General features: G+C 39.3%; 1 protein-coding gene across 1 annotated transcript in view; it reads left to right on the top strand.

Moving 5' to 3' along the window:
* The window catches only part of LOC122815689 (copine-8), a 3,116,673-nt gene that overhangs the window by 768,809 nt on the left and 2,330,531 nt on the right, over positions 1–17,333 (top strand). Inside the window, exon 3 of the mRNA XM_044088391.1 lies at positions 9,702–9,748. Within this exon, the coding sequence (XP_043944326.1) occupies positions 9,702–9,748 (47 nt within the window). The remainder of the gene's footprint in view (positions 1–9,701; positions 9,749–17,333) is intronic.

The raw sequence follows: 17,333 nt of genomic DNA, 5'->3' as shown, positions 1-17,333 counted from the left end.
ATTTCCCTAACTCCAGAAGGTATCCATTTTCTCTCCGTAAATTTACTAATGATCAATATCTAACACTACTCCACTCCCTAAAAGATGGAGACATTCACCCAAACCCCGGGCCAAACACCTCCAGTACCACTCAACTCAATAACCCTAACCCCTTGGACATTCACCCACTTAAAAAAACTCCAAACTCACTCTTAATAGCCCACCTCAATACATGTAGCATTAATAATAAAATAACACAACTCCATGCTCTCCTGGAACTCTACTCATTTGATATTATATGTCTTACAGAAACTTGGTTAAAACCAGTAACAAAAGACAATGAAATTTTACCACCTGGTTACAACATCATACGTTTTGACCGTGTAACCAAGAAAGGTGGTGGAGTAGCTGTTCTATTCAAATCTGATTTTCAAATAACCATCTTTAGCCAAAAACCTTTTCAAGACTCTAATGCTGAAATACTTATTACCAAGTTTCAGCTAAACCCATTTAAATCACTCTATATTATTTGCATCTATGTTCCATCAGGTAATAACATCACTATCATAGAAAACATACTTTGTTGGTTATCTCTAAACCTTCCTCAAGAAACCATAATCCTAGGCGATTTTAACATAGATTGGAATTCTTGCAATAAAAACTGCCTCACTAGCCATATCAATCTCTATGGGTTCACCCAAACTATTACCTCCCCTACTAGAATAAACAAAAATAACAAGAAAGAAAGCACCTTAGATTGGATACTCATTAATAATCAACCTCAGACTTATGTAGCCAGAACCCTCCCTGACAATATAAGTGACCACTCATTAACCTACATTATCAGGCTCAAAACCAATCCACCCATTCAACCCATATATAGGGTAATTAGAACCAAGAAAAAATTCAACTCAGATCTATTCCTTAGCGAACTTAAGGCATGCAATTGGTCCCCCTTAAAACACCTTTCTCTTGATGAAGCTGTTGATTACTTTAATACTGATTTCCTAAACATAGTCAACCATCATGCTCCTACCCGCTCTATAAGGATAAGAACTAAATCTGCTCCATGGCTTACCAGGGAAACCAAACAAAAAATCCATCTCAGAAATAAATACTGGAATAAATCACGCTTAACTAAAAACCATACTGACATCCAAAACAACAAACAACTGAGAAATTAAACAAAAAAAGCCATAGTATTTGATAAAAAAAACTATTATTTACAATTTCAGCAGACCCACCATAATAAACCTCAAAAGTTCTGGTCAAGTATTAATAAATTATTACATCCAAGTCAATCTATCACACCTAACCCACAAGGCACTGACAAAGACAATCCTAAACAAACTGCTAACGCCTTTAACACCTTTTTTACCAAAGCAATTCAAACTCTTGCCTGTCAGCTCTCTCCTCAAAACACAACAACATCTAAATCTGACTCTAACCCACCTCCTCCTTTTCTCTTCCAACCTGTCCCCACATCATTTATTCTCACCCTTATCCAAAAACTGAAACCATGTACTCTTGCTGTAGACCAACTACCCTCAGAATACCTACAGATAGCAGACAAATCTTTTGCTTACCCAGTCTCCATCCTCATCAATAGAACCATCACTGAAGGATATATCCCCAAACTTTGGAAAGTCTCTCATATTATTCCCATTCATAAAGGAGGAGACTCCACTGAACTCTCCAACTATCGACCCATTGCCCTACTTTCTTCTCTATCTAAGATCATGGAAAGATGTATCCATAGGCAATTACTAGACCACCTTCTCCATAATAACCTGCTTTCCAACACCCAACATGGGTTCCTACCTTCCCATAGCACAACTACTGCCCTCCTTCCCTTTATTGACACCATCAATAACAACAGAAACCTTAACATGCTCTCCTCTGCACTTTTCATAGATCTGTCCAAGGCTTTCGACATGGTAAATCACACTAAACTCATAAACATTCTCAAATCTCTGTCTCTCGACCCACTAGCTATAAAATGGTTCCATTCCTACTTAAATAATAGACATCAAGCAGTACTCTGGAACAATGCTCTTTCTACCCAGCTACCTGTTAATATTGGTGTTCCTCAAGGCTCCATACTGGGCCCTCTCCTGTTCTCTATATTCATCAATGACCTTCACCTAGTAGTTCCCCAAGCTACCTGTATCCAATATGCAGATGACTCCACACTTATATGCACAGCCACAACTGCATCAGAACTTCACACCATATCTCAAAACACATTCAACTCTGTAGAACTATGGTTTACAAAACGCTGTTTCCTATTAAACCCTAAAAAAACTAAACTTCTCCTGTTTACACCTACCAGTAAATCTCCCCCAACAGACTTCACTGTATCATCCTGTGATGGTACACTTATATCCCAAGATCTAACGACCAAACTACTAGGTATCACCATTGATAATAACCTAAACTTTGGTACCCATATCAACAACATTCTAAAAACTACAAATAAAAAAATAGGCTCTCTGTATAGGATTAAATCCTTCCTCACTCCTGCAACAAGAATAACCATTGCCCACACCCATTTAATCTCCACCCTTTTTTATGCCTCACCCATATTTACCAATCTGTCAAAAATAACCTTAAGAAACTAGAAAACTCCTATAATAGCATAGCCAGATTTGCCACAGGTAACCCATATAGAACACATCACTGTATTAATCTAAAGCATCTTGGGTGGCTTGAATTTCAGCAACTGCTAAAATATAATCAACTGGCCATTGTCCACAAAATACTTTATCAGCCTACCAAAACACCCATCCTATCTAACTTTATTCACCCCAATGATAACCTTAAGTCCCTTAGATCATCACAAAAATTTCTTGTATACATCAATAAATCAAACAATAGAGCTGGAGACTCTCTGTTTTCTAATTCTATTGGAAAAACCTGGAACTTACTTCCCTCTGAACTTACCACACCTCCCTCTACTACTCTGTTTAAAAATAAACTTAAGCTCTTCCTGAAAACACATTGGATGTGCCCCTGTTCTAAACCTGACTGACCAACTTATCCATTATTACCTTAATCAACCTACCTTCTCATCTCTGAAAATATTTCATCTTTACAACTTATTATGCTTCTATTCTCTCATACTATTTCATATTAAATACTACTATGCTTCCTCTCCATCATAGTGCTAGCTGTTACTGGATTCATTAAAAAGTAACACATATTATTTCTAGATTTATTACCTAACTGCTACTCCATTTCATTTTCCTTTATCTTCCTTTCTTATCTACATCTACACTATTGTTGTTCTTCTCTTTTCTTAACTAGTATTCTTTTGCAACAATTAAATATAACTTCTTATTAACTCTACTAAGTTTTTTCAAATATCTGTAACCTTCTTTATGTACTTTATAAATTTGCAACCTCTTATTTACTTCTCTTATCTTTACAATATAATGTATTTGCATTCTAAATATGTACTTCTGTAATTGTGAATTTGATTTGTATTGTGTGGAGCTTTTCTCCCCAGGCCTCTACTGAAAATGGACATATATCCAACTAGACTAGCCTGGTCAACAAATGTAAAATAAATAAAATAAATAAATAAAATATTATTTCTTTTGTATGACTTTTTTCATTTAAATATTTAGATCTAATCACAATCCTGTGCATACTCTTGGGATTAATTGAATAGGATTGTGATCTGATTTTTTTCCAGATCTATTGATATTTTATGCTGCATGATATCCCAATATCCCTTTTTCAGTTTACATATGTCATCTAATGCAGATTTGTCATTTGATGTAAGTTTTAGTTCATCAATTTCTTTTTGTAGGTCTACTCGTTTTTTATCCCAGTCTTTTTTTTTTATATACTAACTTTTGACCTTTTAAGTCAACCTGAACCCATAGATTCTTTAATGAACTTTGGTACATTTTATAATGACAAAATATAAGACTAAAAAACTTCCATGTTAATGTTAGCCTAGGTTTCTTAAGATCATCACAGATTAATAGCCTATGAACCTATGAACAAAATGGGTATTGTTTTAGATATGAGTGGTAAAATATTTTTTTTTGTTTTACCACAGTCAGAATTATAGAATCATAGGAAGTTACTAGGCTGATAGCCCTGAGGGCCTTACAAGCCTAGCCAAGAATTTAGCCCATGTTCCAACATGTCAGCACCCTATGCCACTGTCCAGCAGGAATACAGGTGGAATCCCAGGGGTGCATTTTCTGTTCCCCATGCAGTTATCCAGGTTGCACTTAAAAAGGTTTAATGAGGTACTCTGCTTTATGTAGAGATTGAGTCTATTCCAAAAAAGGGGGAGTCTCTGGGACATAAATCTGTCCCACCAACAAGTCCTATTGATGTCACAAACCAGGTTGAGGTCGCACATGCGGGTTACTTGAGTGGAGCTTGACTTGTGGATATGCAGCAGTCCCATCAGGGCGAGGTCTGAGATTGCTTTATATTCCAGACAGAGGTCACCTCTGAGGAGTCTGTAGGAGACTGAGTAGAGGGACAGGGCTTTTAACCTATCTGTGTAGGGTAGAGGCCTTGGATTCTCCGGGTCAGGAACCCCTGTGGTCTCTCCAGCTGCTGCATGTGCTTTGTGAGGTACATGCCAAAAGGGGCATTGTACTCAATAATGGGTCTTATAAGTGAAGAATACAGGGATGTTATGACCACCTTGTTCCTAGATGAGATACCCTTACTAATGAGATGGGCCATGTAGAAAGCTTTCTGTACAATGGAGGCAGTATGGTAGTCAAAAGTCAGGGTGCCCTAGTTCCTCATGACTAGTTGCATGCTTAGTACCTTATTATCAATGTGATAATTTGTGGGGACATCACTCTCCCCAAAAGGGATGATGATGCATTTTTTGGCATTCAGTTTGAGGCCATGTTTCTGGCACCAGTCATTTGTTTGGGTGAGATCCTCTTGGAGGATGTCCACATCACTAGGGGAACTGATGAAGCGCCCAGCTTGCAGTCTTCTGCATACTTGGTTAACCATAGCCCACTAGATTTGGCCTGCACCTCTGAGTAGTGTGTGCCAAACAGCTGAGGCCCCAAGACTGACCCCTAAGGTACACTGCTTATTACGGGTCTGCTACTTAAGGTGGCTTCCTCTGTTTTTACTAGGTGGGTTCTATCAGTGAGCCAGTTTGCTACCCATCTGGTAACATATGGATTGATGCCTAGTTGAGAGAGTTTATCTATTATACCTGAGTGGAGAATGGTATCAAAGGCTTTGGCCAGGTCAAGGTAGGCATTGTGCACTATCTTCCCCTCATCTGTGGCCTTGGTAACTGTCTCAAAGAAGTCAACCAGATTTAACAGGCATGACCTCCTCTTGACAAAACCAAACTGTGTGGGATCAAGTGTCTGGAGGTTGCCAATGTCCTTGTTAATGAGGTCCATGATAATCTGCTCCATGGCCTTGCAGTTCAGGCTAGTTAGGCTGATTGGTCTATAATTTCTTGGATCGGTGGACACTCCACATTTCTGCAAAGGGATGACAGTAGCTGTTCTCCAATCTGCTGGGATGAAGCCAGTACTCTGGCTTTGGTTGAATAGAGTTCCTAATGGTGCTGCAAGTTCCTGCCTGAGTTCATGTAGAATGCAGCCTGGGATGTTATCGGGTCCTAAGGAGGCTGTATTTTTTGCCTTTGAGAGGGCAGTGATGACTTGCCCCCTAGAGATAGGGGAGGGGGGCAAGTATTGGGGATGTCCTGTTTTACTGATGGGGGGAGACAGAGAAGTGAAGTTTACACTGAACATGTCTGCCAGCAGGTTGCGTATATCTACAGCATTTGTGTATGTGGTGTCCTTGACCACAGAAGCTTATTTTTCTATTTTAGGAAGAAATAATTGTCCTTTAGTAAATAAGGTGGGATGGAAATAATGTCTTGAATGTAGGCTATATTACTTGGACTAGCTTGAGAGAACCTCAAAAAATGGGAAAATGTTACTATTTTTCAAAAAGGAAATTATACAAAAATATAAAATAACTGCATTAGAGATGTATCAAATTAAAATGTGTGCAAACTGTTTAAAAGGTAAAATAAAAAAGCTACATTGGAATTGCCAATTTAATAAATTGTGAACAAAAATGAGTAAAAATGTACAAATCTTCATTTGCCAGTGTGAAAATTTATAGTTTAAAGGTGAATGCATATACAACTGAAAATATAATGCTACTTACAGATGTAAGCTAAGTGAATGATTGTTTCCTCATTAGGCTACGACTTGCTGAATTTTATCCTCCCCCTTGCACATGTAACTGCAGAAATAAGAGAGTATCTTCCAAACTGTAAAAAGCTAAAGGTACTGGAAACCATGTTTGGAGATTTATTAACAGAGACACTTACTGTTATTCAAGTAGCTATAGAAGTTACAAGGGTTGCAACAAGTTGCTGCATGACCTGCTGGAAAATACCCTTGGGGACAGAGCTGAAACAGTATTATACTATCTTTAAGGACTCTGAAGTTCTGCTTTGAATGTAAAAGTTAGATGTTAGTGGTATGTGCAATTGAGTGGTCTACACCTTGCAAGTGTGACTGCTCAGAGCAGTAGAATCTCCTGCATATTTGTAAGTCACACAATGCCAGAAGTACAAGGTCTCTAGGGAGATTAATGTTGTATGTGACTTGAACAGAATGTGTTGGAGAGACAGATAAGTATCCCAGAGACTGCCTTTCTTATGGAACAGGCTTCTGATCCATGTGAAGATGAGTTTGTCTATTACCCAATTTAATTGCAACCTAGACCAGTGGATGGGGAATAGGACATTTACACCGGGCCTGGCACCTATGTCTCTTATGGACAGAGGTGGATTATAAATGCTTGGCCCTCAATGTCCTATTTGGATACAGAGCATAATTATTCTTTCAGAAAAGCCTGGCTAGGTGTGGAAAAGTCCCCCAGGCTGTTACCTTAGTAACAATCTAATGTGTGAAGGCTGGATTATTTTAAGGGCAAACAGGAAGGTGTGCTCTTGTTTTGTTAGTTTTAATAAACTGGTGCAGCATACCATAACCTTAGGGAGAAAGAACAATGGTGATGCAGACTAACTATTTGCCACTTTATGTAAAACATTGGGCGAGTATGGCTGCAAAATAATGTTTCACAAATTTTTAGTTTCTTTTAGGAGATTGCACTGGAAAGCAGGGTGTAAAGCAATCAGTCGACAGACATTTTTTTATTGTTGATAGATCAAAGACACTATTCAGAACCTCATTTTGGTGGCAGTAGAGTTTTTCCTTTTCTTCATTGTTTGACCTTGGACTACATATATGTAATATGATATCTTGTAAGCCATTGATTATATCTCTGATCTGTCACTGTACAATGTAGAGCTTGTTTGGCTGTGTCAGATATTGGCCATTACACAAGTCAGTACAATGTAGTGTATTACCTCAGGTCCATTTGATTTTTAACATTTATTAGGATATATGGTGAGATTTGGATGCCATACTGTTTCTTCTGTGATTGCTTAGATGTTGACAGCAGGACATGGTTGTCATGTACCCAATTAATAACTTGATTCATTTCTGTGTATTGAAAATATGCTTTCAAGAAAATGGAAGGCATCTATGTTAATACCACCATTTAAGAAATAGGATTGTAATGGCAATGAGCTGATTGTTTTCGATAAACTATCTAAATTTGTTTAAACATTTCTGGAAAAGCAGTTTTGAGTATATTTATAAACTGGACATGTTGTTGCCAAGTATGAAAGAGACATCAAAAGATAAAATAGTGGCTTCCCTTGTTGTGTCTTTCGGCTTTTCCCGGTTAGGGGTTGCCACAGCGGAACTCTGGTCCGCTAATGATCGGCAGTACATTTTTACGTGCCGAGTTGCCAGCCCTGATGCACAACATTCAACGAAGGTACGCCCATTCACGCATGTCTCCACACAAAAGACGCTCTAGCTGAGAATCGAACAGGACAACGTCTTACTGTGAGGCGACAATGCTACCGCAGCACCACCACAATACTGGCTTCCCTAAAGACACGAAATGTGTTGTAGATGAGGTTATACTTGCACAAATACTGTTATTACAAATTTCAATCAAAATCCTTAGTTATACTGCATTCACTCAAACATTGCTGCTGAATGAGCCTCTGTTGAAATGGATAGAGGACACTGAACACGTGTGCAAGGAAACAAAGAAAATTATCATGCTAGATGGAGTGTTTCCCTAATTTATTCCATTCCTGCCTATTAAGATTCCATGTCATATTTCACCTTGCAAAACTGGTTCTTTTTTGCTGTACAAATTCCATAATTCTACAAGGCAATTAAATTAATTTGCTTGATGGTTGTTGACCAAAGATGAAAATACTTATGCCTAAACAGGAATAGAGGCTGTTTTCCTATTCAGCCTACACATATAAAAGAAAAGGTTTATGGCATTTATGAACCATTCGCTGCTTCCAGATACAGTGAACCCAAGAAAGAGTTGATGTTTGAGATGGGTGGTGGAACTTGTATGTTTTATAATGTGATGGAGCAGATATGGGAATAATGTTTATATGCTTTAGAATGAGGGCGTAAACATAGGAGTAATGTTTATATGCTTAGGGACTGTCATGGCTGTAATATGAAAAGCCTGGGGTGTAAGAGTGGTTGTTCAGAAACAATAAAGCCAAACCCAGTTAGATAGTAAGTGCATCCAGGAAATGCATAATGAGATGGTTATAGACTTTGCCCGTTCGATTCTCAGTTAGAGCGTCTTCTGTGTGGCGACATGCGTGAAAAGGCATTCCATCGTTGAAGGTTGTGCGTTAGGACCGGCAAGCCAGCATGTAAAACTCTACTGCCAATCATTAGCGGACCGGAGTTCCGCTGTGGTGACCCCTAACTGGGAAAAGCTGAAAGACACAAACAAACATATAATGCTCACCATTGATTCATAAAGCCTGGCAAACTAGTCTTCACCAACTGACCCAGCAAAACCTTCCAATCACTGCTATGGTTCCTGCAGTGGAGAAATCCTGTCTTCGTCATGTTTAGAGTTGATGAGCTGGGATAGCTGAACTGGGTTATTGATGAACAGTTTGCAATGAGTCATGATCCAGTGAAAGGAGTGTGATAGGCTGAGTAGTACCCAGTGAAACATATAGTTGCAGACAATCTGATTGAAACCTACGGTGTCTTTAGTTTTACTTCTTTTGGATTAAAAAAACTTAAGTAGGCAATGTAGTGTATGTACAGTGAAGCGTATGTCGAAGTGTATGTTAACATCCCTGTTGGTATGTCACTGTAATTTCTGAAGTAATAAGTCTTGTAAGTCTTCACTCATCTGGTTATTATGTTATGGTAGTATAATGTCATGTTTCACAGCACAAAATGTAATAATCTGTAGTGAGAAAGCATGTCACAGAGAGAAAGAATGCTATAACATGATAAGTACTGTGTGCAGAGTATACAAATAAAAATCATGCCAGTTCTCTGAAGTGTGCTATAATCGAAAATGAGCACATCAGCTTTGAAAATTGCATTGTAGTAACCTAATAATCACTTCATCTTATAAAGAAACACCAGTTTCATGGAAAAATAATTTAAGATTGTTTCTGTACATAATTTTCTGTTTTATAATCACCAACCTCGAGGATACAAGAAAACAGCATCCGTTATTTGAAAGGAAGTACTGAATCTTGAATGTTCATAACTGTGTCAGACTGCTCTCATCAGTGAATTAACAAACGTTCTCTCTTCTTTCTGCAGTCTGTGTTTTGTATGTGCAAGGCATTGGAAACAAAGAATGGAGAGAGGTGAGTTGAATATAAACATAATTCCAACTAAAATCTGCACAACTTTTTAGTATTGAAGTTGTCATGTTGAATCTGTTTGTGATGCTTTACAGTCTTTTTATTTTCATTTAAAATAACTGGTGCCTTTTCAGGAAAGGTTAGTATTCATTGTGGCACTTAGTAAAACTATGTACTTTTCTCCTGTGATGGTTTACAGTGGAGATAAACTTCTTTTCCCTAAGCAGAATCCTGCTTGAGGCAGGAGTTATCTGCTCTCTTGTTATTTGATGTTTTTTTGGAAAAATGTATATTGAAAATATTTTGACATTCTGCTATTATTTCAAGTAGCTTGATAATCACTGTGACTTTTGTTTCTCTACTTCTAAGGTATGCATTCCTTCTCTTACATGAGAAATGTGACTTCAAATAGAAACTTAAACTAATTGACCTGGTGATGTAATGATTTATGTCCAGCTGCCTACAGCAGCGACTTGTTTACAAAACAAGACATCTGTTTTTCTCCTTGCAGAATGCTTGCAGCATTTCAATTGCCACATAGGCCATTTAAAGAGCATTTCTGACAAAATTCCTATATCTGGCACTAAATGTCTTTATCTGCAATTCCACCCACCTCATCATATTTTGTGCTGAACCAAGGCAAGACACGCATAATGAAACAGTTATTGTTCAAAGTTAGATGGAGTACAGCTTCTTAACTTTCAAATTTATACTAGGGTACAGGGTTTACCGAGTTTAGACTGCCTACATCATAAAAATGCTGCAAAATGGAAAAAGACTGGCAAATGCTTTTTACCAAAGTATTTCCTTATTGCTAGAGCATAAAAGTTTGGACCAGCTGGACAGTCTTGGCAATTGAGAGCGTGACTGTTTTTTATCTATTCCCTTAGATTCATTGACATATTCCTTACATCAATAGCTGTAAACAATATCCAGTTTAACCTCCTCCTCCCAATCAAACTTTTTCACATAGTTTAACAGTTGTTGAATCCCATGTGTTTCTTTCTTTGTATCTAAATGTAATAAACAATGTTCTTCTGCAAGTGATTTTACTCGTCAGACATCTTATTAGAGCTGGTAGTAACTAGACTGGTAAAATGCTCTTTGAAACTTATAGCAGTAGCTAAAAAAACACCTCTCAAGTGTAGATCATAGATAGTTTCTCATTTTGAGTCTTAATGTAAATATTTCACATGGTTCCACATTGAAAGGATCTGTCATACATTCATTGTCAAGGCTTTTTTCTCTAATATTCATAGTAAATAATCACATTGAATCATCAAAATAACTTTATGTAAACATAAAGTAACACATTTTAACCTTCCTGTGAGCTTATTAGTTGACATTGTTAGTAAGTGTTTAGTAGGTGTTTCACATTTTGTCTGTTTGTTCTACATTGTGAGAGGTAGTGTGCCACATTTTGGAGATGTAAGGTTGAGAGCTATGTTTCACCTACCTCATCTTGGAAGATTTGACACCTATAACAGTGGCTGTTCCGTGCAGACTGCACACAGCTCTGTTTCCTCTGATACCTGTGCACGCATATAAAGCCTGAGGTACAACTAGCATGTGGCACATGTGGCCCTCTCCAGCTACTAGCAGCTGGTATTATACCTCTGTAGACCATACCTAGTTTACACATATGCTGAGTGAGCAGCTCTTCAGCAGCCATCTCTGTGAGTCATCATCTGGCACAAGTTCACAGACATTGTTGATTTCTTCAACATGGCCACTCTGAGGTAGGTTTCTCCTTATTACGTGTGGTAACAGTGTTGTCAACTGTAGCAGAGTAATTTAGCTAAAGACTGATAGTGTACAAAGACTCCTTTTATTATCTTAGTAGTGGTAACTTTGTTCCCATAGAGTGAAATGTCACTGCTGTCATACACAATTCCTCCAGAAGTCCTTTATTATCCACTACAGTTGTGTCCTGTATGATCAAGTGATACTAAACCTAACCCTCGGCCCTTGCTGCTTAACAACAGGTTTTAGATTCAGAATATCAGTTACCGCAATAGAAAGTTGAAATTTCTTTGCTTAATTGCCAGAAGGTTTTGTGCTAAAATCTCAGAATTTTGTGCCTGGATTATTGAAGTCAAGCCAGCTGTATCAGCTATATATGATACATGGCAAACGTCTTACATCAGTTATATAGAGATATATATTGCAGGCTTTATGATATATTCAAATCATGTAGTAGGTAAAAAAGTGGGGAGAGTAGCAGCATTCACATACAACAACCACAGCTCACTTCCAGTAAATATGCATTAGCCTCCATTTGCCTTTAGGAATACCCTACAGGTCTGAGTGGAAATAAGTCAGCCTGCTGTATTATACTTGGTCTCACAGGAAAACTCCAATCACCTACCTTAAATTGGTTCTTTGAAAGCACTTGGAGTAAGTTCTGCTACTGGCTGAATTCAGTATGCATCCAGACCTGACCAGCCAAAATTATGTAGGTCACAACTATTGCCACTTGTTTCTCACATATCATAAATCCATCCATCTGATTTTATTTATTTATTTATTTATTTAACATTTGTTAACCGGGAAAGTCCGACTTGGAACAAAGCTAATTTTCAGCAGAGCCCCGGGGAGAAATGCTCCAGATGCATGTCTCACTAACGTGGGAGGAAACTGGAGCACCCAGAGGAAACCCACACAAATACAGGGAGGAAATGCAGACTCCACACAGAAGGCACCCCAGCTGAGAATTGAACTGGAGAACCTCTTGCTGTGAGGTGACAATGCTACCACTGCACCACTGCGCCATCATAGGAGCTGATGTGTGAGGTACCTGGTGAGAAGGGTGTGACATTCAGGAAACCATGAGGGTCATTTATGCTCTTGGCAGCATCCCTGCAATGAGAGCATTTGAATGGCCCTACCCCATCCTTTGAATTGATTGGCACACCAGGCTAAAATGTATTGTGGACTGTTTTCTTAATAGAAACCTTGCTAATATCCTAGCATTTGGTACTGACTACTTACTCACATATGTTGCATGGACATAAAAGCACTGCATAACCTTCACTGTTGTAGACACTAACAAAAGCCTTAAACATTACACCAATTAAACAACTCGGCAAATAATTAATCATAGTTGAGTGATAGTAATGCAACTCTTTCGTAAATAATTTTACTGGAATTTTCATTAACATTTTGGCTGGTATTCTTCAGAGGTGTGAACCCACAAAATGGTCAGAAAAAAAAGCTCTCCTGGATTTAAAAAGTAGTTAAAGTTCCAGCAGTGGTTTCCTTGTTTGATTAGCAGCTTGGGCACTTTATGCTGCCAGCATGTGAGGATGAGTGTGCTCATTCTGGGGGGAGGGTGGAGTATAGCTAATCACATATTGCATAGTTCCCCTCAGAGGAGGGACTAAAATTTAAATATGTGGTTTGAGGAGTAGGTGTTATGCTCATTAAGCACTGGAAGGGTGGTCGCCTTCATTCCATGTGTATTCAGGGGCATGACTCACATGGGAAGGGCAATGTGAGTCTCCACAGTAACATGGACCCTTCACCCCTCTGCTCAAAGGATGTGGTAGGGCCATTCAAATGCTCTCATTGCAGGGATGCTGGCAAGAGCATAAATGACCCTTATGGCTTCCTGAATGTCACACCCTCCTCACCAGGTACCTCACACATCAGCTCCAGGTGGGGGTGGAGTTTGCTGTCATGGCATGAGGATCATAATCACATTTGCTCCACCATGGAGAACTCCAAGAATTGATTTTTGGATATGTATGAGTGATGTTCAAAGACATGCAGGTAGGTACATGCGTGAATGGGTATGCCTTCTTTGAAGGTTGAGTACCGGGCTGGCAACTTGTCACCATAAAAATCCACGGACAATCATTATCGTACCGGAGTTCCACTGTGGCGAGCCCTAACCGGGAAAAACTGAAAGACATTACTATTAATGTTTTCTTTAGTTGAGCTTCATAACTTACTTTTCACAAAGTACAATTTCCTCCTTTTTGTTATATGCTGGGCAGTTTTACAATAAGAAACTATATTAGAGGCTGAGCACTCTTACAAGGAGTATGGAACAGTTAGCAGATTTAAATAAAACTACAAACTGGCTAAACTCACTGAACTTACATCCTGAGTGCTAGCAGACACCACCACCATTAAAAATGAAAATGTGCAGTTTATAGCAGCTCTGGAGGTCTGTATAGCTAAGGTAACTTTCTTTTAAACAAAGATAAACTTTGAAAATGAACAGGATAATATAAACTCTGGTGAAAGCTTTGAGCAATGCAAGAAATTGAAGTCATTGAGCCCAATCAAACGTAGATAAACAGTGACTGCAGCAAAGACTAATACAAGAGAAACTCATTAACTATGGAAGCATACATAAGCCACCCATTCTCACTGTGAATACAAACTGAGATCCCATAAACTTTAATATCTTTTAAACGGTAACATGTGACCTTATACTATGTAAAGCAACAAAATGGTCCAGAGATTATTCAAGGCAGCCTTATCAATTGCATTGTGTGACAACTTACTGAGTCTGTGCTGCCTAACAATAAAGGCAGCCATTTCAATATTCTCATCTTTTCCAACAGGAGAACAGAACTGACAGTGTAGTACCAGCACACTGTACTCCACACATATGCTAAGTGAGTAAAAGAGAACTGACATCCAGACAACCAGAAGTGAGCATTAGACCAGTCTGGCAGTGCCTCATGCAGGGCCCATGCATCCCCATATATAGATAATCACAGAATCTCATTACCATTGGGCATGACCATAGCAGATGATGATAAAGTGCCACAGCCCTATCACAATGCCAGTAGTTGGCCTGCTGCAAAAGCCTGTGGGCATGCAGTCTGACCATGGTATAATGCCAAGAATACAGAAGTTTAGCATAAGTAAACTGTATTGCCTGAGGCATACCAGATTTCCAAACACTATTCAAATAATCCAGCCATTACTTGCCTGTTAAAAGTGTGTCTAACATCCCATTCCATTTGGGCAAGAAGTCCTACACTGAGGCAGCTGTCAATTCCATAAGACTCCAGTAATAGAATGTAATGCGGGGCAAACTCTAAGATTTTAGCTAGGAGAGATGGCCACACCAACTGCTAAAATTAATAATGTAGCATGACTCATCCACCGAGCATGCGGACCTAAGGAAATTGAGCACCTGCTGATATTGCAGCCATTGATTATTGAGACTGGGGAATAACTCTCTGAACCTATCCCAGGACAGCCTAGTGTAGGGGGTGCACCTTTCTTCATTGCATCACCTTTCTTTGTTGCAGTAAGCACTTCTTTTCAAACCACCTATCCATACTACCAGGGTCCCATACCTTGTGGGAAGGGGTAAAGATGGGCCAGAAACTATTCTGCATCTGAAGCTGTATCTCAGCAAAAAACAAAGGGGTCTGTTGGAATGATGTACTGTCATGAAGAGACTACCTATAATAGCTTTCTCCAGTTGCTGTATTTCTGGAAGTACAAACTCATCTAATCTACTAACCAGAAACATTTTCTGCCTCCCAATCCTCTGATGTTTTCCTGCCCAAATAAAGTGAAAAATTAACATTTGCATATTATTAATAAAGGGAGAAAATGTGGCAAGATGAAGGTGCCTCAGAAAAAATGGAGCTCTAGGTAGGATAAACATTTTAACTGCCTGAATGCACCCTAAGAAATGATGGCTTAAGTGCTTCCACTTATGTAGGTAAATTCTGGACACTTCCCAAAAATGGGGCTTGAAATTGAGTTTAATCAGTTTATGGGGCTCCATGCTCATAGTAATGCCCAGGTATTGCACAGTGTTCCTATCCTCTAACCCTTAAGCTGCCATTAACCTCTGCTTGGAGGAATGCATCCAATGTGGGAAGAATACAGATTTTAGCTATCATCATCAGCCCCCTTTTTCCCATTTTCTACATGGGGTCAGGGTATCGTGTTAACTGTCTCCATCTCTCTCAATTCAGTGTCACACTCCTGTCATCAACACTCTTGCCTGACTGTCACAGATCTTCTCTCACACAATCCATCCACCTCTTTGCTGGACATCCTTGTTTCCTCTTTCCTTCTTCCTGACTGTCCCAAATCTTCACCAGATTGTTTTCTGTTTTCCTGCATGTGTCCAAACCACCATAATTTGTTCTTTTTGATCTTTTCTGCAATTGGAGCTACTTTGGCTTCTGCTCTTATGTCCTTATTTCTTGTCTGTCCCACAGTGTACATCCTGCCACCCTTCTCAGGCACTTTGTTTTCAGCGCTTCTAGCTTCTTCATCTGTCCTGCCTTTATTGCCCATGTTTCTGTACCATACACCTTCCTTTTTAGCTTCTTTGGCATTCTTCTGTCGTAGACTATACCTGAGACTCTATGCCAGTTGGCTGCAGCCCCTCTGAGTCTAGCTTTGACCTCTTCATTCAGACTTCTCTTCTCCTCAACCACCTATCCCAGCTACTTGAAGATATTTACCTGTTCCACTATCTTTCCTTCTATCTCAATTCTCAGCTTCTTCTGATTTCCTCTATTTGCTGCCATTACCACTGTCTTATCTGTGCTTAGTTTCACCCATGTGCCTTTAGTTTTGCATTCCATTCCATTCCCTATCCTTTACTGAAGTTCTTGCTCAGCATCTGCCTGTAATGCCGTATTGTCTGCATACAGTAACTTTGTTGATTTCTTCTCTCTGACCTGTTTGTTAATCACCAGTATGAGCAGCAGTGGGCTCAGGGCTGAACTTTGATGCACACCCACTTCTACTGGGAACCCCTCTGTGAGGCCGAACACTGTTTGCACTTGAATTGCTGTGTCCTTGTACATAGCCTGCACTAATTCTACCAATGTTTCTGGGACTTTAAACCACCGCAGTACTGCCCAGATCAGCTTTCTTGGGACCTTGCCATATGCATTTTCCAAGTCTAGAAATGCCCTGTTGGACTTTCTCCTCATCTCTAGCTTCTTCTCAACTATCTGTCTCATTGCAAACATGGGGTCAGTTGTGCTGCATCCTGATCTGAACTGCTCATCTCCCATTTTACATTCTGCTACTCTGCATATCTGTTTATCAGTCACCCTCTCCAGACCTTTCATGCAATGTGATAGTAGTTTGATGCCTCTGTACTGCCCACAGTTGTGGATATCCTCTTTGTTCTTGTACACTGGCACAAGTATGCTCCAGTCATCTGGGATATGCCTTTCTCTCCACATTGCTATGAGTACCCTCAGGAGCCATTTCTGCCCTATCTCACCCAGCATCTTTTTCATATCTGCTGTGACCTTATCTGAGCCTGGTGCTTTCCCCAACTTTCATTTCCTTAGTGCTATTCTTTCTTCTTCTAGGGTGGGATCCTCTTCTTCTCTAATTGTAGGCTGTTTCTGGGGCAGTACAGTTCAGTCATAACCTATTTTCTTCAGAAAGCAACTGCAAAGTATGAAAGTCATCAGGAGTTTGCAAGAGAAAATTGTTTAACCAAATGGCACATTCATCTTCAAACCATACCACTAGAGGTTTCTTCCCAATATCCAACTGCAGGCTAAATGATACAAATTGAGATTCTAAACCTATCCATTGCTGATGCAACAAGCACAAATAGCCTAGTGCCTCTAGA

The sequence above is a fragment of the Protopterus annectens genome, chromosome 11.part0 (genome assembly GCF_019279795.1).
Source record: "Protopterus annectens isolate FY-2018-M chromosome 11.part0, PAN1.0, whole genome shotgun sequence".
Taxonomy (NCBI): domain Eukaryota; kingdom Metazoa; phylum Chordata; order Ceratodontiformes; family Protopteridae; genus Protopterus; species Protopterus annectens.
This window is presented reverse-complemented; position numbering and strand designations above follow the sequence as displayed.